At 47.3% G+C, this 23,057-nt stretch overlaps 1 protein-coding gene across 2 annotated transcripts in view; it reads right to left on the reverse strand.

The window, feature by feature from the left end:
• LOC142269310 (uncharacterized) overlaps window positions 1–22,549 on the reverse strand; it is a 34,604-nt gene extending 12,055 nt beyond the window's left edge. Inside the window, exons 1-3 of one of the 2 annotated variants that reach the window (XM_075332405.1) lie at window positions 22,480–22,514; window positions 20,745–20,781; window positions 20,068–20,168 (exon numbers count right to left, since the gene is read on the reverse strand). In XM_075332405.1, coding sequence (XP_075188520.1) covers window positions 20,068–20,146 — 79 coding nt within the window. In that variant the 5' untranslated portion in view covers window positions 20,147–20,168; window positions 20,745–20,781; window positions 22,480–22,514. Of the gene's footprint in view, window positions 1–20,067; window positions 20,169–20,744; window positions 20,782–22,479 lie in introns of both variants that reach the window. The other variant, XM_075332406.1, reaches the window with a different exon arrangement.
• Window positions 22,550–23,057: the final 508 nt, after the last annotated feature.

Below are 23,057 nucleotides of genomic sequence, written 5' to 3' on the forward strand. Positions count from 1 at the left end.
TGATGTGTGCTCCCTCACCTGTCACCCCCGTGATGTGTGCTCCCTCACCTGTCACCCCCGTGATGTGTGCTCCCTCACCTGTCACCCCCGTGATGTGTGCTCCCTCACCTGTCACCGCCGTGATGTGTGCTCCCTCACCTGTCACCGCCGTGATGTGTGCTCCCTCCCCTGTCACCCCCGTGATGTGTGCTCCGTCCCGTCACCCCCGTGATGTGTGCTCCCTCCCCTGTCACCCCCGTGATGTGTGCTCCCTCACCTGTCACCCCGTGATCTGTGGCTCCCTCACCTGTCACCCCGTGATCTGTGCTCCCTCACCTGTCACCCCGTGATCTGTGCTCCCTCACCTGTCACCCCGTGATCTGTGCTCCCTCACCTGTCACCCCGTGATCTGTGCTCCCTCACCTGTCACCCCGTGATCTGTGCTCCCTCACCTGTCACCCCCGTGATCTGCTGTCCGCTCTCCCTCACCTCTCCCCCCCATGATCTGTGCTCTGCTCACCTGTCTCCTCCGTGATCTGCGCTGCGCTCCCTCCCCACCTCTCACCCTCCCCGATCTGCTGCCTCCTTCATCTCCTGTGATCCAGCTGCCTAGATCCATCCTGTAGGGTAACTATCCCCAATCTCACCTCCCACTCCCCTTCCCACCCATCCCCCCTCCCCCCATCCTCTGCCGCTCCTGCATCCACTGCGCCCTCTCCCATCCGCCCCCACCCTATCCCAGCCGCCGTCTCACAATCACAGATGCTCCCTTTATATGCCGCTGCCCCCCCATCTGCCGCCGCCCCATCTGCCGCCCCCCCCATCTGCCACTGTTTTTTTTTCTATGCCACGGGGGTCTAGTTTCCAAAATGGGGTCACATGTGGGGGAGCTCCACTGTTTCGGCACCTCAGGGGATCTCCAAACGCAACATGGAATACGCTAATTATCCCAGACAATTTTGCGTTTGAAACGTCAAATGACGCTCCTTGCCTTCCGAGCCCTGCTGTGCGCCCAAACATTTTATTTCCACCACATATGAGGTGTCTGTCTACTCAGGAGAAATTGCACAATACATTTTATGGTGCAATTTTTCCTGATACCCTTGTGAAAAAAAAGCTACCTGGTTGAAGTAACAATTTTGTGGTAAAAAAAATTATTTTTATTTTCACAGCTCAACTCTATTAACTTTTGTGAAGCCCCCAGAGGCTCAAAGTGCTCAATAAACATCTAGATAAATTCCATGAGGGGCCTAGTTTCCAAAATGGGGTCACGTGTGGGGGAGCTCTACTGTTTCTGCACCTCAGGGGCTCTCCAAACGCAACATGGTGCGGCTAACGATTTCAGCTAATTTTCTGTTCAAAAAAGTCAAATGGCGCTCCTTCCCTTCCGAGTCCTGCCGTGCGCCCAAACAGTGGTTTTTCGCCACATATGAGGTATCTGCGTGTTCAGTAGAAATTGCCCAACAAATTTTGGGGGTTCATTTAATCCTGCTACCCTTGTGAATATGCAATATTTGAGGCTAAATTAACATTTTTGTTGCAAAAAGTAAAATGTTCATTGCTTTAGTTACTGTGAAGCACCTGAAGGGTTAATAACCTTCTTGAATGTGGTTTTGAGTAGCCTGAGGGGTGCTGTTTTTGGAATGGTGTCACTTTTGGGTGTTTTGTGTCATGTAGACCTTTCAAAATCGATTCAAATGTGATTTGGTCCCTAAAAAAAGTGGCTTTGTAAATTTTGTTGTAAAAATGAGAAATTGCTCATAAACTTTGAACCCCTATAACTTCCTTAATTTTTTTTTTTTCCCCAAAATTGTTCTGATGTAAAGTAGACATGTGGGAAATGTTATTTATTAATTATTTTGTGTCATATGTATCGTTGGTTTTAGAGCATAAAAATTCAAAGTTTGAAAATTACAAAATTTTCGCGAAATTTCCGTTTTTTTCACAAAGAAACGCAAAAAATATCGGCCTAAATTTACCACTAACATGAAGCCCAATATGTCACGAAAAAACAATGTCAGAATCACCGGGATCCGCTGAAGCGTTCCAGAGTTATAACCTCATAAAGTGACACTGGTCATAATTGCAAAAAATGGCCTGGTCTTTAGGGTCAAAATAGGCTTGGGGCTGAAGGGGTTAAGCGCTTGGCTTTAGAGACTGTTCAAGTAATGATTTCACTTTTAACAGCAGTAGCTTCTTCTGCAGGCGTTGAAAGAATATTCTCTTCCTTTGGACTCATTCATTCTAAATTGAGAAATCGGTTGGGACCCAATAAAGCAGGAAAGCTTGTTTTTATTTTCCAGATTATGAATAGAAACAAAGAAGAAGATGATGATGAAGATGACGACAAGTGAGCTACAGAGGACAGCAGGGACAGTAGTATTTAAGTTTTTCATGTGTCGGCTGGGCTGACAGTCTAAGTTTCTTAAAAATATATATATTTTGTTTAGCCAAATTAGTTAACAAACATGGATGTTTGTTTAAGCAAATAACTTATGCTGTAATGTTGTTATTGTTTCAGTTGAATAAATCTATTTAAATTGTTATTAAGGTCAGGATTATTTTTCTCCTTCCTAAATACAACAGAACAGTGGTGTCCAAATAGTGTTTAAACTAGGAATGGGGGGCGAGGGTATTCACTTTATAGAAGGGGAATGTAGTGCAGATAGTGACCAGGGCACAAGTAATGAAATTGGGGGTGGTACGGGGGGGAGGGTTAGGACAGTTAATACAGTAAGCAGGAATACAGGTACAGAGTCATACGTAACGTGCATGTACACTAATGCCCGAAGCCTCACAAATAAGGTGGAGGAATTAGAATTAATATTGTTGGAAGAAAATTATGATATAGTGGGGATATTAGAGACATGGCTGGATGAGAGCTATGACTGGGCTGTTAATTTACAGGGTTATAGCCTATTCAGGAATGACCGTACAAATAAGCGAGGGGGAGGTGTGTGTCTATATGTAAAATCATCCTTAAAACCCATCCTGCGTGACAACATATGTGAGGGTACTGAGAATGTAGAGTCCCTATGGGTGGAGATTAGGGGGGGGAGAATGAATAATAAAATACTGATAGGGGTGTGTTATAAGACGCCGAATATTATGGAAGAGGTAGAGAATCTCCTCATAAAGCAAATTGATAAAGCAGCGAGTCTCAGAGAGGTAATTATTATGGGGGACTTTAACTATCCTGATATAAATTGGGGAACAGAAACTTGCAGTTCCCGCAAAGGAAATAGATTTTTGATAACAATGAAAGAAAATTACCTTTCACAAATGGTACAGGACCCCACAAGAGGGGGAGCACTACTAGACCTTGTACTAACCAATAGGCCAGACCGCATATCAAATATACAAGTTGGGGGTTACTTGGGGAATAGTGATCACAAAATAATACGTTTTCATGTATTCTTTAGTAAGATGTCTAGTAGAGGGGCTACAAGGACACTAAACTTCAGGAAAGCAAATTTTAAACGGTTGAGAGATGATCTTAGTGCAATAAACTGGGATGATGTACTAAGTAATAAAAGTACACAAAGCAAATGGGAGACTTTTATGAGCATCCTGAATAGGGCTTGTGCAGAAAATATACCCTATGGGAACAAACATGCTAGAAATAGGAGGAAACCCCTATGGCTAAATAGAGCTGTAAGGGAAGGAATAAAAGAAAAACAGAAAGCCTTAAAAGAATTAAAGAGGGTAGGTAGTGATGAGGCATTATATAATTATAGAAAATTAAATAAAATATGTAAAAAGCAAATTAAGTTAGCTAAGTTTGAGACAGAGAGACTCATTGCGAGAGAAAGTAAAAATAATCCTAAAATATTCTTTAACTACATAAACAGTAAAAAACTGAAAAGCGATAGTGTTGGCCCCCTTAAAAATAGTCTTGGTGAAATGGTGGAAGGGGATGAGGGTAAAGCCAACCTGCTGAATGACTTTTTTTCTACGGTTTTTATACAAGAAAATGCCATGGCAGATGACATGACCAGTGATACCATAAATTCACCCTTGAATATTACCTGCTTAACCCAGCAGGAAGTACGCCGCCGCCTCGAAATCACTAAGGGTGACAAATCTCCGGGCCCGGATGGCTACACCCCAGAGTACTACAGGAATTGAGTTCTGTGATATAGACCATTATTTTTAATCTTCTCAGATTCCTTAATAACAGGGTCGGTACCGCAGGACTGGCGCATAGCAAATGTGGTGCCAATATTCAAAAAGGGGACAAAAACTGAGCCGGGAAATTATAGGCCGGTAAGTTTAACCTCTACGGTTGGTAAAATCCTTGAGGGTTTCTTGAGAGATGCTATACTGGAGTATCTCAAGAAAAATAACCTTATGACAGAGTATCAACATGGGTTTATGAGGGACCGATCCTGTCAAACTAATTTGATCAGCTTCTATGAAGAGGTAAGTTCAAGTCTGGACCAGGGAAATGCAGTGGATGTTGTGTATATGGACTTTTCAAAAGCTTTTGATACGGTGCCACACAAAAGGTTGGTACATAAAATGAGAATAATGGGGATAGGGGAAAATATGTGTAACTGGGTTAAAAACTGGCTCAGTGATAGGAAACAAAGGGTGGTTATTAATGGTACGTACTCGGACTGGGTCTCAGTTCATAGTGGGGTACCACAGGTGTCAGTATTGGGCCCGCTTCTTTTCAACATATTTATAAATGACCTTGTTGGGGGCATGCGGAGTAGAATTTCAATATTTGCAGATGATACTAAACTCTGCAGGGTAATCAATACAGAGGAGGATAGTTTTATATTACAGGGAGATTTATGTAAATTGGAGGATTGGGCTGAGAAGTGGCAATTGAAGTTTAATGTAGATAAATGTAAGGTCATGCACTTGGGTAGAGGAAATAACATTTATGATTATGTACTTAATTGTAGAACACTGGGTAAAACAGACACAGAAAAAGACTTGGGTGTATGGGTGGATGGTAAACTTCACTTTAGTGGACAGTGTCAGGCAGCTGCTGCCAGGGCTAATAAAATAATGGGATGTATTAAAAGAGGTATAAGTGTTCATGAAAAAAATATAGTTCTACCTCTGTACAAGTCACTAGTGCGACCGCACTTAGAATACTGCGTACAATTCTGCTCACCGATATATAAGAAGGACATAGCTGAACTGGAGAGGGTGCAGAGAAGAGCCCCCAAGATTATTAGAGGAATGGGTGGGCTGCAATACCAAGACAGGTTATTAAACTTGGGGTTATTTAGTCTGGAAAAACGAAGGCTTAGGGGGGATCTAATCACAATGTATAAATATATGAGGGGACAGTACAGAGACCTTTCCAAAGATCTTTTTACACCTAGGCCTGCGACTGGAACACGGGGGCATCCGCTACGTCTTGAGGAAAGAAGGTTTAATCATAATCACAGACGAGGATTCTTTACTGTACGATCAGTGAGACTGTGGAGCTCTCTGCCGCATGATGTTGTAATGAGTGATTCACTACTAACATTTAAGCAGAGCCTGGATGCCTTTCTTGAAAAATTTAATATTACCAGTTATGTATATTAGATTTTATGACAGGGTATTGATCCAGGGAACTAGTCTGATTGCCGGATGTGGAGTCAGGAAGGAATTTTTTTCCCCATTGGAACTTGTTTGCCACATTGGGGTTTTTTTTGCCTTCCTCTGGATCAACATGTTAGGCTACGGGTTGAACTAGATGGACTTAGTCTCCCTTCAACCTTAAAAACTATGATACTATGATATGAATGATTAACCCATAAAACTGGGGAGAAAAAAGTAATATAAAAAGTGATTCTAAAAATCTTCATCTACTTGCATGTTAAAGTAGCAAGAACTAGTTTAGGTAGAAACTTTGATTTAAACACTGATTTAAATCAAGCCTTACTGACTAGTGATTTAAATCGGGATTTAAATCAGTTAGATTTAAATCAAATCCAACCTGCTGACAAGCAAAAAGTGTCTGTTTTGCTGGGGCAACTGACCAGTGCAGCAGAGCGAGAGGTTAAATCCTTGCTGAATACAGATAAAAAGGACAATAACCCAGATATTTGCTAATCTAAAAGCTGCTTTTGAAACTAGTACTGTAGCTGAGCTAAGGGGTGCTTCACACACAGCGAGCTCGCTGCCGAGATCGCTGCTGAGTCACGCTTTTTGTGACGCAGCAGTGACCTCATTAGCGATCTCGCTGTGTGTGACACTGAGCAGCGATCTGGCCCCTGCTGCGAGATCGCTGCTCGTTACACACAGCCCTGGTTCGTTTTCTTCAAAGCCGCTCTCCTGCTGTGACACACAGATCGCTGTGTGTGACAGCAAGAGAGCGACAAATGAAGCGAGCAGGGAGCAGGAGCCGGCGTCTGACAGCTGAGGTAAGCTGTATCCAAGATAAACATCGGGTAACCAAGGTGGTTACCCGATATTTACCTTAGTTACCAGCATCTGCAGCTCTCACGCTGCCTGTGCTGCCGGCTCCGGCTCTCTGCACATGTAGCTGCTGTACACATCGGGTTAATTAACCCGATGTGTACAGCAGCTAGGAGAGCAAGGAGCCAGCGCTAAGCAGTGTGCGCGGCTCCCTGCTCTCTGCACATGTAGCTGCATTACACATCGGGTTAATTAACCCGATGTGTACTGTAGCTATGGTAGGAGAGCAAGGAGCCAGCGCTCAGTGTGCGCGGCTCCCTGCTCCCTGCACACACAGCTGTGCGCTGGTAACTAATGTAAACATCGGGTAACCATACCCGATGTTTACCTTAGTTACCAGTCTCCGCAGCTTCCAGACGGCAGCTCCGTGCAAGCGCAGCGTCGCTTGCACGTCGCTGCTGGCTGGGGGCTGTTCACTGGTCGCTGGTGAGATCTGCCTGTTTGACAGCTCACCAGCGACCATGTAGCGATGCAGCAGCGATCCTGACCAGGTCAGATCGCTGGTCGGATCGCTGCTGCATCGCTAAGTGTGAAGGTACCCTAAGAATGAAGTTTTACAACTGCAAACAAAGGCCGCAGGATAGCATACGGGATTATGCATTGAACCTTCAGGAGGCGCTGCGGGCTGTAAAGGAGGTAGACCCTGTGCGAGAGGAAGATAAAATGTTAATTGAACAGTTTCTTGAAGGGCTACATTCACCAATCCATCAAACACAGCTGCGTCTATGGTTCATGGAGCATCCAAGTCTAGCCTTTGTAACCCTGAAGAACCGGGCCATTAGAGTGCTGCGAGTCCCTGTGACTACAGACCCCGCACCTCAGCCGCAGCAAGCCATCACATACCCCTCTGAGGTGGCGCCCCTTTCCTTAACTCCAGCAGAAATCAATGCACAGACTCTAACACCTGGTGCCTCTGATGACTTGCGTTCCCAGGTACAGCAGCTGACAAAAGATGTGGCCTTGCTCCTAAAGGCCATGCAACTCCAGCAGAATCCGCAGTCATCAGGGAGGATCCAGTTCGCCGACAGTCCTGAGGACATCCCGTTGATGCGAAGAAGGAGGAACTCGCCGCCCAGAGGAAGACCCAACGACCGTTCCGACTCGTCGGGACAGCCGATCTGCCGCCGTTGCAATGAGGCGGGCACTTTGCTAGGTCATGTCCTTTTAACCAGCGACTCCTGGGGCAGCGGGCCGATCCCCAGGAATAAAACGACCAGGCCTTCGAACTGGCGCGATACATATGTGGGAGGACGGCCATTCCTATCTATCGTGTTAGATAGCATTTCCACACTTGCCCTATTGGACACTGGCTCACAGGTGACGACGATCCTGCATATCCTTTACAAAAGATTTTGGGACGATTCTGAGCTCACTCGCCCAGACCCAGACCTTACTATATATGCTGTTAATGGACAGCCGGTATCACAAGTAGGGTACAAGGAGGTGACGATAAAGGTGGTGAGGGAGGAGCTAAAGGGCTAAGGACTTATTGTGGTGGATACTGATTGTCGTGAAAGAAATCCAACAATGATATTAGGCACTAATGTTGTTAAAAATTGTCTAGGAGAAGTTCTTTTCTTACTCCAGCACGTTGCAGAAACTGCCAGCATCGGGCAGCAGAGGGTCCTACAGAAAGAAATCAAGGCTCTTCTGCAGAGACAACAGGTAGAGTTGTCTGGTGGAGAAATTGGCAGTGTACGGGTAAGCGACCCATTCCCCATTGTGTTACACCCAAGAAGTGAAGTGATGATTTGGTGTCGGGCAGGGATAGGCCTCAGAGGGCAGGATTACCAGGCAATGGTAGAGCCCATGTACTCAGATAGTAGGCCCACAGTCCTGACAACCAGGGGGATAGTTGATGTACGCAAAGGGAGGGTATCTGTTCGGGTTTTAAACTGTGGAGAGGAAGACGTCAAGCTACCCAGATATGCTACTGTTGCCAAGTTGTTCACTGTCAACAACAACTCAATTCAGGCAGTGGAACCCTTGATCCCGTCCGACCAGGCGGAGGACAACAGCTCCAAGGGACATCTGGAGGACTGGTGTCAGAAGCTGCATGTCGGCACTGATTCCACCCCTTCTTACCAAAGGCACGGAGTTTATCGGGTGGTGAAGGAATATGAACGGGTTTTTAGTAAGCATCCATTAGACCAGACCTGGGCAAGGGGCGGCCCGCGGGCCACATCCGGCCCGCCTGCTCTCTGTGACCGGCCCGCCCGTCTTCAGCCGGTGCAGTGGAGCCGGGCTGCAGCGTGCCGAGCAAGGAGAGATCCTGTGCAGGTCCGCACAGTCAGTGCAGGCAGCGGAACGCAGGAGTCTTTCCTCTGTTCCCTGCCGGCACTAATTGTCAGTGACACACGCGCGCGCTCTGACGTTGTCAGTACTGCACTGCGTGTGTCATTTCAAAAGTTCCCGCCGGGCAGGAGAAGGAGCAGCACAGCAGACGGAATAATTCATCCTGCACTGTAGGACCTGCGATGATGTCACGCCCATGTGACTGTGTGGGAGGAGACACAGGATGCCGGGCAGAAAGCAAGATACTGAATCCTGAAGGAGATGTGGACACATGATGACTGGTAATAAGAAAAGAGGGGACATAAGGGGGAAGGGGGCTGCAGGGTGAGGGGCATATGAGGGAAGATGGAGCTGCAGGGTGAGTGCATATGTGGGAAGATGGAGCTGCAGGGTGAGTGCATATGTGGGAACATGGAGCTGCAGGGTGAGTGCATATGTGGGAACATGGAGCTGCAGGGTGAGTGCATATGTGGGAACATGGAGCTGCAGGGTGAGTGCATATGTGGGAACATGGAGCTGCAGGGTGAGTGCATATGTGGGAACATGGAGCTGCAGGGTGAGTGCATATGTGGGAACATGGAGCTGCAGGGTGAGTGCATATGTGGGAACATGGAGCTGCAGGGTGAGTGGCATATGTGGGAACATGGAGCTGCAGGGTGAGTGCATATCTGGGAAGATGGAGCTGCAGGGTGAGTGCATATCTGGGAAGATGGAGCTGCAGGGTGAGTGGCATATGTGGGAACATGGAGCTGCAGGGTGAGTGGCATATGTGGGAAGATGGAGCTGCAGGGTGAGTGGCATATGTGGGAACATGGAGCTGCAGGGTGAGTGCATATGTGGGAAGATGGAGCTGCAGGGTGAGTGGCATATGTGGGAACATGGAGCTGCAGGGTGAGTGCATATGTGGGAACATGGAGCTGCAGGGTGAGTGGCATATGTGGGAACATGGAGCTGCAGGGTGAGTGGCATATGTGGGAACATGGAGCTGCAGGGTGAGTGGCATATGTGGGAACATGGAGCTGCAGGGTGAGTGCATATGTGGGAACATGGAGCTGCAGGGTGAGTGCATATGTGGGAACATGGAGCTGCAGGGTGAGTGCATATGTGGGAACATGGAGCTGCAGGGTGAGTGCATATGTGGGAACATGGAGCTGCAGGGTGAGTGCATATGTGGGAACATGGAGCTGCAGGGTGAGTGCATATGTGGGAACATGGAGCTGCAGGGTGAGTGCATATGTGGGAACATGGAGCTGCAGGGTGAGTGGCATATGTGGGAAGATGGAGCTGCAGGGTGAGTGGCATATGTGGGAACATGGAGCTGTAGGGTGAGTGCATATGTGGGAACATGGAGCTGCAGGGTGAGTGGCATATGTGGGAACATGGAGCTGCAGGGTGAGTGCAGATGTGGGAACATGGAGCTGCAGGGTGAGTGCAGATGTGGGAACATGGAGCTGCAGGGTGAGTGCATATGTGGGAACATGGAGCTGCAGGGTGAGTGCATATGTGGGAACATGGAGCTGCAGGGTGAGTGGCATATGTGGGAACATGGAGCTGCAGGGTGAGTGGCATATGTGGGAACATGGAGCTGCAGGGTGAGTGGCATATGTGGGAACATGGAGCTGCAGGGTGAGTGCATATGTGGGGAGATGGAGTTGCAGGGTGAGTGGCATATGTGGGAACATGGAGCTGCAGGGTGAGTGGCATATGTGGGAACATGGAGCTGCAGGGTGAGTGCATATGTGGGAAGATGGAGTTGCAGGGTGAGTGGCATATGTGGGAAGATGGAGTTGCAGGGTGAGTGCATATGAGGGAAGATGGAGCTGCAGGGTGAGTGCATATGAGGGAAGATGGAGTTGCAGGGTGAGTGGCATATGAGGGAAGATGGAGTTGCAGGGTGAGTGGCATATGAGGGAACATGGAGTTGCAGGGTGAGTGGCATATGAGGGAAGATGGAGCTGCAGGGTAAGTGGCATATGTGGGAAGATGGAGCTGCAGGGTGAGTGGCATATGTGGGAAGATGGAGCTGCAGGGTGAGTGGCATATGAGGGGAGATGGAGCTGCAGGGTGAGTGGCATATGAGGGGAGATGGAGCTGCAGGGTGAGTGGCATATGAGGGAAGATGGAGCTGCAGGGTGAGTGGCATATGAGGGAAGATGGAGCTGCAGGGTGAGTGGCATATGAGGGAAGATGGAGCTGCAGGGTGAGTGGCATATGAGGGAAGATGGAGCTGCAGGGTGAGTGGCATATGAGGGAAGATGGAGCTGCAGGGTGAGTGGCATATGAGGGAAGATGGAGCTGCAGGGTGAGTGGCATATGAGGGAAGATGGAGTTGCAGGGTGAGTGGCATATGTGGGAAGATGGAGTTGCAGGGTGAGTGGCATATGTGGGAAGATGGAGTTGCAGGGTGAGTGGCATATGAGGGAAGATGGAGTTGCAGGGTGAGTGGCATATGTGGGAAGATGGAGTTGCAGGGTGAGTGGCATATGAGAGCTGCAGACTGACAGAAGGATGTGAAGGGGTGCAGAGTGTTTGAGAGGGGTAAGTTGGGGTACAGGCAGGGTGAAATATGTGGGCAGGGTGTGTGACATATGGGGGTGTAGTGTGTGTGATATGGGGGTGCAGGCTGTATGGGGAGCAGGGTGTGTGACATATGGGGGTGTAGTATATTACAGGTGTGCTATATGGAGGTGTAGTATATTACAGGTGTACTATATGGAGGTGTAGTATAATACAGGTGTACTATATGGAGGCGTAGTATATTACAGGTGTGCTATATGGAGGTGTAGTATATTACAGGTGTGCTATATAGGGGTGTAGTGATGTAGTATATTACAGGTGTGCTATATGGAGGTGTATATAGTGGTGTAGTATATGGGGGTATAGTGATGTAGTATATTACAGGTGTGCTATATGGAGGTGTAGTATATTACAGGTGTACTATATGGAGGTGTAGTATATTACAGCTGTACTATATGGAGGTGTAGTATATTACAGGTGTACTATATGGAGGCGTAGTATATTACAGGTGTGCTCTATGGAGGTGTAGTATATTACAGGTGTGCTCTATGGAGGTGTAGTATATTACAGGTGTGCTATATGGAGGTGTAGTATATTACAGGTGTGCTATATGGAGGTGTAGTATATTACAGGTGTGCTATATGGAGGTGTAGTATATTACAGGTGTGCTATATGGAGGTGTAGTATATTACAGGTGTGCTATATGGAGGTGTAGTATATTACAGGTGTGCTATATGGAGGTGTAGTATATTACAGGTGTGCTATATGGAGGTGTAGTATATTACAGGTGTGCTATATGGAGGTGTAGTATATTACAGGTGTGCTATATGGAGGTGTAGTATATTACAGGTGTGCTATATGGAGGTGTAGTATATTACAGGTGTGCTATATGGAGGTGTAGTATATTACAGGTGTGCTATATGGAGGTGTAGTATATTACAGGTGTGCTATCTGGAGGTGTAGTATATTACAGGTGTGCTATCTGGAGGTGTAGTATATTACAGGTGTGCTATATGGAGGTGTAGTATATTACAGGTGTACTATATGGAGGTGTAGTATAATACAGGTGTACTATATGGAGGCGTAGTATATTACAGGTGTACTATATGGAGGTGTAGTATATTACAGGTGTACTATATGGAGGTGTAGTATAATACAGGTGTACTATATGGAGGCGTAGTATATTACAGGTGTGCTATATGGAGGTGTAGTATATTACAGGTGTACTATATGGAGGTGTAGTATAATACAGGTGTACTATATGGAGGCGTAGTATATTACAGGTGTGCTATATGGAGGTGTAGTATATTACAGGTGTGCTATATAGGGGTGTAGTGATGTAGTATATTACAGGTGTGCTATATGGAGGTGTATATAGTGGTGTAGTATATGGGGGTATAGTGATGTAGTATATTACAGGTGTGCTATATGGAGGTGTAGTATATTACAGGTGTACTATATGGAGGTGTAGTATATTACAGCTGTACTATATGGAGGTGTAGTATATTACAGGTGTACTATATGGAGGCGTAGTATATTACAGGTGTGCTCTATGGAGGTGTAGTATATTACAGGTGTGCTCTATGGAGGTGTAGTATATTACAGGTGTGCTATATGGAGGTGTAGTATATTACAGGTGTGCTATATGGAGGTGTATTATATTACAGGTGTGCTATATGGAGGTGTAGTATATTACAGGTGTGCTCTATGGAGGTGTAGTATATTACAGGTGTGCTATATGGAGGTGTAGTATATTACAGGTGTGCTATATGGAGGTGTAGTATATTACAGGTGTGCTATATGGAGGTGTATTATATTACAGGTGTGCTATATGTAGGTGTAGTATATTACAGGTGTGCTATCTGGAGGTGTAGTATATTACAGGTGTGCTATATGGAGGTGTAGTATATTACAGGTGTAGTATATGGGGTGTAGTGATGTAGTATATTACAGGTGTATATAGGGGTGTAGTGATGTAGTATATTACAGGTGTACTATATGGAGTTGTAGTATATTACAGGTGTACTATATGGAGTTGTAGTATATTACAGGTGTGCTATATGGGGGTGTACTATATTACAGGTGTAGTATATGGGGTGTAGTGATGTAGTATATTACAGGTGTACTATATGGAGTTGTAGTATATTACAGGTGTGCTATATGGAGGGGTAGTATATTACAGGTGTGCTATATGGAGGGGTAGTATATTACAGGTGTACTATATGGAGGTGTAGTATATTACAGGTGTACTATATGGAGGCGTAGTATATTACAGGTGTGCTATATGGAGGTGTATATTACAGGTGTATATAGGGGTGTAGTGATGTAGTATATTACAGGTGTATATAGGGGTGTAGTGATGTAGTATATTACAGGTGTACTATATGAAGTTGTAGTATATTACAGGTGTGCTATATGGGGGTGTACTATATTACAGGTGTAGTATATGGGGTGTAGTGATGTAGTATATTACAGGTGTGCTATATGGAGGTGTAGTATATTACAGGTGTGCTATATGGAGGTGTAGTATATTACAGGTGTAGTATATGGGGTGTAGTGATGTAGTATATTACAGGTGTACTATGTGGAGTTGTAGTATATTACAGGTGTGCTATATGGAGGTGTACTATATTACAGGTGTAGTATATGGGGTGTAGTGATGTAGTATATTACAGGTGTGCTATATGGAGGTGTAGTATATTACAGGTGTACTATATGGGGGTGTACTATATTACAGGTGTAGTATATGGGGTGTAGTGATGTAGTATATTACAGGTGTGCTATATGGAGGTGTACTATATTACAGGTGTAGTATATGGGGTGTAGTGATGTAGTATATTACAGGTGTGCTATATGGAGGTGTAGTATATTACAGGTGTACTATATGGGGGTGTACTATATTACAGGTGTAGTATATGGGGTGTAGTGATGTAGTATATTACAGGTGTAGTATATAGGGGTGTAATGATGTAGTATATCGGAGGTGTATTATATAGTGGTGTAGTATAATACAGGTGTATATGGGGTGTAGTATATTACAGGTATATGGAGGGAGTGTAGTATAATACAGGTGTAGTATATAGGGGTGTAGTGGTGTAGTTTATTACAGGTGTAGTATATGGAGGGGGTGTAGTGATGTAATATATTGGGTAGAACTGAGGTAATTATATTAGTCCGGCCCTCTAAACCAATCCCAATTTCTCATGCGGCCCCATGGGAAAATTAATTGCCCACCCCTGCATTAGACTTTGGACGGATAAAAGGGGTACACCATCGCATACCCACGGGAGACCATCCACCTATAAAAGAGAGATACAGGCCTATACCACCAGCTCACTATCAGTGTGCTAAAAACATATGTTACGGGAAATGAAGGAGGCTGGGGGTTATTAGAGATAGTTGTAGCCCCTGGTCAGCCCCAAATTGTCCTGGTAAGAAAGAAAGATGGCACAATGAGGATGTGCATTGATTATAGGCAGAAAAACCGCATAACACACAAGGATGCTTACCCGCTGCCCCGCATTGAGGAATCACTTGCTGCACTGAAAGCTGCCAATTTCTTTTCCACCTTTTTACCAGTGGGTATTGGCAGGTTTCTGTGGCAGAAAAAGATCGGGAGAAGACCGCATTCACGACAGCGATGGGTCTGTGTGAGTTCAACAGCATGCCATTTGGACTCTGCAATGCACCGGGCACGTTCCAAAGGCTGATGGAGTGTTGCCTGGGGCACCGAAACTTTGAGACTGTACTGATATATCTTGATGACGTCATAGTGTATTCCAAGACATATGAGGAACATCTGAAGCACCTGGCCGAGGTGTTTGAAGCATTGTCAAAGTTTGGTATGACACTAAAGCCTTCAAAATGCCATTTGCTGAAGCCGAAGGTTCAGTATCTTGGGCATGTGGGCAGTGCGGACAGTGTGGCACCAGACGCTGAAAGGTCACTGCTATCAGAGACTGGCCGAAGCCAACGACCGTCAAGGAGGTTCGTCAGTTATTGGGGCTGGTAGGATACTACAGGAGGTCCATAAAGGACTTCACGAAAAAAGCGGCACCTTTGCAAGATCTCCTGGTAGGCCAGACCAAAAAGGGCAAGACTTCCGGCCATCCGTTTGAATGGGGTGAGAAAGAAGAAGACTCCTTCAAGCACATGAAGTGGGCCCTGACCGGTGAGGAAATCCTGGCCTACCCTGATTATAATCTACCGTTCGTGCTGCACACAGATGCCAGTAATGTGGGATTGGGAGCTGTGCTGTTGCAGGTGCAGAATGGCAAAGAACGTGTAATTGCCTTTGCAAGCAGGAAGCTCCGTCCTACTTAGAGAAACCCAGAAAACTACAGCTCATTCAAGCTGGAATTCCTGGCCTTAGTCTGGGCCGTCACTGAATGGTAAAACGCCAACGCTGATGCATTGTCGAGAATGCCCCATTTACAAGATGCTGGAGGAGACTCGGATGAGCTGGAAGAGATAGAGCTGCCGGCTTTTCACCGCAACAGTGCATCCCAGTGTACCAATGTGCTAAGGGCAAACGCCAAGAGGCCACGCTAAACCCGTTACCTTACCACGGGTGGGAAGAAACGCAAGACAGCGTTCTGGCTGTTCGCCTAGTTAAAGAGCTATTAACCCAACCAGACTCAAGTCTTAACCCAGATGCCCCACCGGAAGCGCAGCACCTGTGGAAGGAAAAGAGCAGATTGTTCATCTACAGGGGTAGGCTATGCAGAAATTACATCAACCCCCGAACCTATGAGAGGGTGTGGCAAATAGTGGTACCGAAGAGAGATGTTCAGATGGTGCTGGAAGGGTACCATGACGGAGCAGGACACTTTGGATGGAAGAAGCTTGAGGTACTGTTACGCAACAGATTCTATTAGATTGGCATGAGAACTACCATTGAGAACTGGTGCTGAAACTGTGGCCCATGCAACCTGAGAAGAAAGGACTGTGACAGTCAAAGAGCTCCATTACAGCCAATTGTCACCAAACAGCCACTGGAACTTGTAGCCTTGGACCATGTGAAATTGACACCCAGTAGATCCGGTTATACGTATGCCCTCACTATGGTGGACCACTATTCCCGTTTCTGGTGGTAGTACCTGTAAAGAACATGACAGCAAGAAACACAGCGAGAACCTTTCAAGCCTACTTTTGCAGACCACATGGCTACTCGGAACAAGTGCTGACGGATCAAGGTTCTGCGTTCGAAGCTGAAGTGTTCCAGGAGTTTTGCAACCTGTATGGGTGTAAGAAAATTTGAACCACACCGAATCACCCACAGACCAACGGCATGTGTGAGAAAATGAACCAGGTGGTTATAGACCTGTTGAAAACCTTGCCCTTGGAAGAAAGAAGCATGTGGCCAGAGAAGTTGCCTGATTTAGTGGACATGTACAACAACATCCCTGTGAGTTCCACCAATTGCACGCCAGCATACTTGATGAGAGCAAGACCCGGGAAGTTACCAGTTGACTTAGAAATGGGAATTGTTGTTCCTGACACCAGTTCACCTGAAGCTGATTGGGACACTAAGCGCCAAGAGCAGTACAAAAAGGTACAGGAGTGCGTAGAAAGAATCCTAAACCAAATTAGAGAAAGGCAGGGGAAAGATTATAACAAGAATGCACCAGCTGCTCCTTTAAATAACTGGAGAAATGGTTCTAAAAAGAAAAAGAAGGACCCATAAGCTTGATGACCAGTGGGAAGCAGAACCATACACAGTATTGCCCTCTAACTTTGACAACAAGAAAATCTGCTTAATCAGCAAGGATAAGGGAAAAACGTCAGCGGCAGTTTCTAGAGACCACCTTAAGAAATGTCCTGAACAGTTGAAGCCAAAAGAAGGCATCCCCTGTACACCTCAACCTAAGGAGGAAAAGAAAGAGAAGATGATACGAACAGTACTTGGTGATTTTCCTGAAAGTTGGCCTCAGTACAATGGAGCTATAATACCATTATTGACAACCGCTCAACCAGTAAAGTCCCAGAAAGATTGGAAGAACCTGTCGAAGTTTCAGAAGAACTACTGTAGCAGTAGAACCAGAGAACCCTGCTATTTGTGAACCTGCCAGTCCAATGGTAAGACTAAAGCCTGCTTTACACGTTCAATTTCGCATATGATGTCGTATGCGCGGCACGTTCAATTTGTTGAACGTGCCGCACAAACGATTAACCCCCATCACACATACTTACCTTCCATACGACCTCGATGTGGGCGGAGAACGTGCACTTCCTGGAGTGGGAGGAACGTTCGGCGTCACGCGACAGCCGGCCAATAGAAGCGGAGGGGCGGAGCTGAGTGGGACGTAAACATCCCGCCCACCTCCTTCCTTCCGCATTGTGGGCCGGGAGCCGCAGGTAAGATCTGTTCATCGTTCCCGGGGTGTCACACACTGCGATGTGTGCTACCCCAGGTACAATGAACAATCTGACGTGCAATTCTAGAGAAAGGTGCGATGTGTATGCGATGAACGTTTTACCGTTCAATCGCAATCGCACGTAGCTGTCACGCACTACAATGTACCTTACAATGCCGGATGTGCGTCACTTACGACGTGACCCCGCCGACACATTGTAAGATATATTGCAGCGTGTAAAGCGGGCTTAAGACAACATTCATGCATACCAATATTGCGTAGATCCTCATGCAGATTAGTAGACCGTGCACGCATAGCACCAGCACTAGGTACCAGTACACTGCACCGACCAGTTGAGACGCAGGCATTACGTAGGTCTAGCCGTAGCAACTTTGGTCAGCCCCCATCCCGTTATGTAGCAGAATATTAAATAGAAAGTGTAGTAGTTAGTAAAATGTAAAAATGTTTTGTTTGTTTATTTATTGCAACTAAGTAAATCCGTAACCGTCAGGCGTATTGCACCTGCAGGACTTTTTGCATAAACTGTTGCATCTTCTTGAACTTATATTGACATATGGACCAATGGACCAGAGGACTGGTAGTGGTCAAAAACTTTCTTATATATACACACTATACTCACAGATTGCAGTGGAAGGACTGCATTTCTCCATTTTATTGTTTTTTGTAATTTTTATTTTTTAAGACTTTGTACTATTCTTTATTGTTGCTAATGTTTTATAAGTTTGTGTTTCCAGTCCAGGAGTACCGAATTTAACTAGGGGGGGAATGTGGCACCCCAGGGTTCAGTTGCCACAAATATACCTGTACCTTGGGCAGGGAAGGATCTTCACATCAGGTAATCCCACTCCAAGCCTGGAGGGGGAGCTCTACAAGCAGAGTTCAGGTGAGGTCCCCTTTAAATCCAGGTTTGGAGGCGGAGTTAAAAAAAACAGTTGACAGTTGGAGACAAGGAGACTGTGCGAGCAGAGAGTGAGGGAAGACATCAAAATGGAGAGGTCTGTGCTTAGCCCGTACGAGAAACTGTGTGACCGCCCGAGGGGTCAGGAGTGAGGCAAAAGAGGAGTGACCGGGGAGGTGGAGCCAGATCGGTTCATCCCCAAGGAACAGCGCTGATTACCGGACACCGGCGTCCGAGTTTGTGAGGGATCTAATCTACCCAGCAATAAAGACCGGAGGCCAGGGAGACTCCAGATCTCCTGGCCGCAGCAGCACCTGAAGGCAAAGCCGCTACACAGAGCTTAGGGACCGCAGTGAGTACAGCAGTGCCCCTTAGAGAAGCTCCCGCCGCCTGCCATACATGTGAAGACAGTGAGAGAGGGACAAGGTATAGCTACAGGCAGCCTAGTACGAAGGAGAGAGACAGCGCAGCAGGGAGGCCTCACAACTAACCTGGTGCAGAGATCCTGAACTGTTCCCAGATTACCCAAAAACTGTCACATCAGAAACTGAACCCCTTTTTAATAACACCTGCAAGTAAAACCTGGTCAGAGTTAATGAATTGGTGTGACGCACTTTATTTCTTCATCTGAGGAGCCATAGGCTGCTGCACTAAAGTGACAGTTGAAAAGGCTGTGAGGAAAAACCGCCATATCTGTGTAGAGACTGATAAAACTGCCCTGGGGATCCTGCTTCACCTACGGGAAGCGTAAACAACTGGCTGCCTAATCATCACCCCAGAGGTCTGACCTGCAGCCCCAGTAACCATACTGGAACCGTAGGTGGCATCACAAAATACTTTTATTTTTTTAATTTTTATTATTTACTGACTTTCAGCGACCACCAGGGCCACGGAACCGGGCACAGGTCCCCCGTGACATAATCCCATTAACCAACACCCAGAACAGAGTACCCCACGGCCCTGGGGCGGGTCATTAGGGTTAAGCTGGAGGTCCAGATTTGGATACCATCAAGCCTACCTCTGGGATCAGGGACAGCACAAGGTCCCTAGTTTGAGGGCCAGTTTTGGGGTCCCTGCTCCAGCTATCCTGGCACCTCCATGATACTCTGGGTTTAGGACTGATTACTCAGAACAGGGAACCCCTGAAGAAACCAAGCACCTCCCAGTTTCAGATTGAACTGAGCTTTCGCTCAACAAACTAACAGCTTGGCACGACCCGGATTCCATAGGGAGCCAAAATGGTCACTTACAGCGTACAAGACAGCGGATAGAGTGTGACACAGTAACTACAAGGAGAAAATGCAGTTACATTCTCCCAGCAGCTGCTCACTTCCAGTCACCAGCACAGTGGGAGAGGCTGTAACAGTCACCACTCACTACATAGTGAGTGCACAGTAATCAACCATCTTGTTCCTTGGCTGACAGCCTGTGAGTGAGTGTTACTGTTTCCCGCACTGCATCGGTGACTGTATACGAGCGGCAGCAGGGAGAATGTAACTTCATTTTCTCCTTGCAGCTGGGAATGTGACTGTTCTCCTTGTTATTTAATGGTGACTCTTCACTGAGGAGGGTTACCTGTGGAAAGGTCTCTACTCTGTTCATCACTCCGCACATCCATTTCTCCTTTTACCATTGTGTCTGCAGCGTTCTGCATATCTTTTCCCTGAATTTCAAAGCTGTAAAATAAATATTGTAAAAGTCACGGACAGAAGGAAAAGTCATGTGGAAGGTTCTAGATGGACGCTTCTGCTACCAGAGCCGTGTGGCCCCTGAGACCAATCCATGCATGGCCTCTACGCCTCCTATATCGCCCGTGCGGCCCCAGAGTCAGTTCAGCAGGGATAGAAGCAGACGTGGCAGGATCCACTTAGTGTGGTACATTATGACATTGGGATTTCCTTCATTGTTTTCTCTGCACAATTTGGACGCCCTAATGCTTATTTTTCCATCATTTGAGAATTGGTTTAGTCAACAATGTTGTATTTTTGAAAGTCTTTTTGAGGAAAATTAGTTTTATTCAATTGTTTTTCTTTAAGGGGGTGAACAGAGGCGTACATAGAATCATGGGACCCCATAGCGGAAGTTCTAATTGGTACCACGTCCCCCAAAAATAAAAATGTAAATAATATTCAACTGGGTCATATAAGAACCTCTCATAACTTTACAGCCCCTTAGAAAGTAATTTTCCTCTTATAGCCCAAAGATTCCCCTGTCACTGCCCCATAATGTATAATACAAGCACTGTATGATACCTCCACAGCGACTTCCTCCACACCAGGGCTGAGGAGTCTGTAAGAAAAACAAGAAGTTTCCATCCGCTCCTTACAGACACATCTGCAGGTTTTTCCCTCCGCTCCCTATACAGACACATCTGCAGGTTTTTCCCTCCAATCTCTATACAGACACATCTGCAGGTTTTTCCCTCCAATCTCTATACAGACATCTGCAGGTTTTTCCCTCCGATCTCTATACAGACACATCTGCAGGTTTTTTCCTCCAATCTCTATACAGACACATCTGCAGGTTTTTCCTCCCCTCTCTATACAGACACATCTGCAGGTTTTTCCCTCCGATCTCTATACAGACACATCTGCAGGTTTTTCCCTCCGCTCTCTATACAGACACATCTGCAGGTTTTTCTCACTATCTGACATGAAATCAAAATAAAGTGAAAAAATAAATCCGGCACTCAAAATATCCAAAAAATTATTTTTTAAATCCAGTGGATAAAGACCACAATGTGTGTCAATCAGTGACGTTTCGGTCCTTCCTTGGACCTTTATCAAACTCACACTATAAAGATACATAAGAAAAATACAAAGTGCATATTATGGGATATTGCAGCCGCTGGGGACGAGGCCATGTTCCAATTGTGCCCATTTTCTGTTCTATAGATAAATCTTTTCTATCTTTCCACAAGTAATATGTATGATGTTTGCTCTAATATTCATGCACCTTTCAGAGAATATTCACTTTGTATTTTTCTTATGTATCTTTATAGTGTGAGTTTGATAAAGGTCCAAGGAAGAACCGAAACGTCACTGATTGACGCACATTGTGGTCTTTATTCACTGGATTTAAAAACCCTAGATGTGCCTCCATCCTTCCTGCATCCTCTCCCCCTGCGTGCCCCCCTCCCCCAACGTGCATCCTCTCCCCCTGCGTGCCCCCCTCCCCCAACGTGCAGTCTCTCCCCCTGCGAGCCCCCCCAACGTGCAGTCTCTCCCCCTGCGAGCCCCCCCAACGTGCAGTCTCTCCCCCTGCGAGCCCCCCCCAACGTGCAGTCTCTCCCCCTGCGAGCCCCCCCCCAACGTCCAGTCTCTCCCCCTGCGAGCCCCCCCCAACGTGCAGTCTCTCCCCCTGCGAGCCCCCCCCAACGTGCAGTCTCTCCCCCCGCGAGCCCCCCCCAACGTGCAGTCTCTCCCCCTGCGAGCCCCCCCAACGTGCAGTCTCTCCCCCTGCGAGCCCCCCCCAACGTGCAGTCTCTCCCCCCGCGAGCCCCCCCCAACGTGCAGTCTCTCCCCCTGCGAGCCCCCCCCCCAACGTGCAGTCTCTCCCCCTGCGAGCCCCCCCAACGTGCAGTCTCTCCCCCTGCGAGCCCCCCCCAACGTGCAGTCTCTCCCCCTGCGAGCCCCCCCCCAACGTGCAGTCTCTCCCCCTGCGAGCCCCCCCCCAACGTGCAGTCTCTCCCCCTGCGAGCCCCCCCCCAACGTGCAGTCTCTCCCCCTGCGAGCCCCCCCCCAACGTGCAGTCTCACCCTGTAAGCTCCTCCATCGTGCAGCATCGCCCCCTGCCCTGTGTAGCCCCCCATACCCCCCTTCCTTATGGAAGCCTCCACAGCCCTGTGCTGCAGCTTCAGCCCCTTCCCTGTGATATATACACGAGCTGCAGCCCCCAGTAGTGACAGGAGACACTTTTATTTCTTCCCCCAAAATCCAGTGTGACCTCAGCTCTATAACTAATGAGGAAAAGCTGAATCTTCCCCACCTCAGGGTCAGGATCCGGTAGAGTCTAGATCCCAGTGGCCAGAGGGACCTCTGCTGACGTCACGCCCATGTGACCGGCCTCTTGTGTGGGAGGAGCCTGTAGTTCCCGGCAGTCAGTGCGCAGTTGCGGTACAAGCAGCAGGATGTTTCCCCTCTTCCCTGTTTCTGCTGTTTCCAGCCCTGGGTGTGATGTAACAGGAGGTCATATCTGATGGAGATTATCACATATGAGCCTCAGGGGGAATAAAAAGGGATTGTAGGTCACCGTCTCTGGGTGCAATAGTGTGCAGCAGTAGGTGCAATGCTCTGCCTGTGGGAAGGGGGAGAGAGGGTGCGGTGCTCTGCCTGTGGGAAGGGGGAGAGAGAGAGGGTGCGATGCTCTGCCTGTGGGAAGGGGGGGGAGAGAGAGGGTGCGATGCTCTGCCTGTGGGAAGGGGGGAGAGAGAGGGTGCGATGCTCTGCCTGTGGGAAGGGGGAGAGAGAGGGTGCGATGCTCTGCCTGTGGGAAGGGGGAGAGAGAGAGGGTGCGATGCTCTGCCTGTGGGAAGGGGGAGAGAGAGGGTGCGATGCTCTGCCTGT

This window comes from Anomaloglossus baeobatrachus, unplaced genomic scaffold (assembly GCF_048569485.1).
Source record: "Anomaloglossus baeobatrachus isolate aAnoBae1 unplaced genomic scaffold, aAnoBae1.hap1 Scaffold_3185, whole genome shotgun sequence".
NCBI lineage: Eukaryota > Metazoa > Chordata > Amphibia > Anura > Aromobatidae > Anomaloglossus > Anomaloglossus baeobatrachus.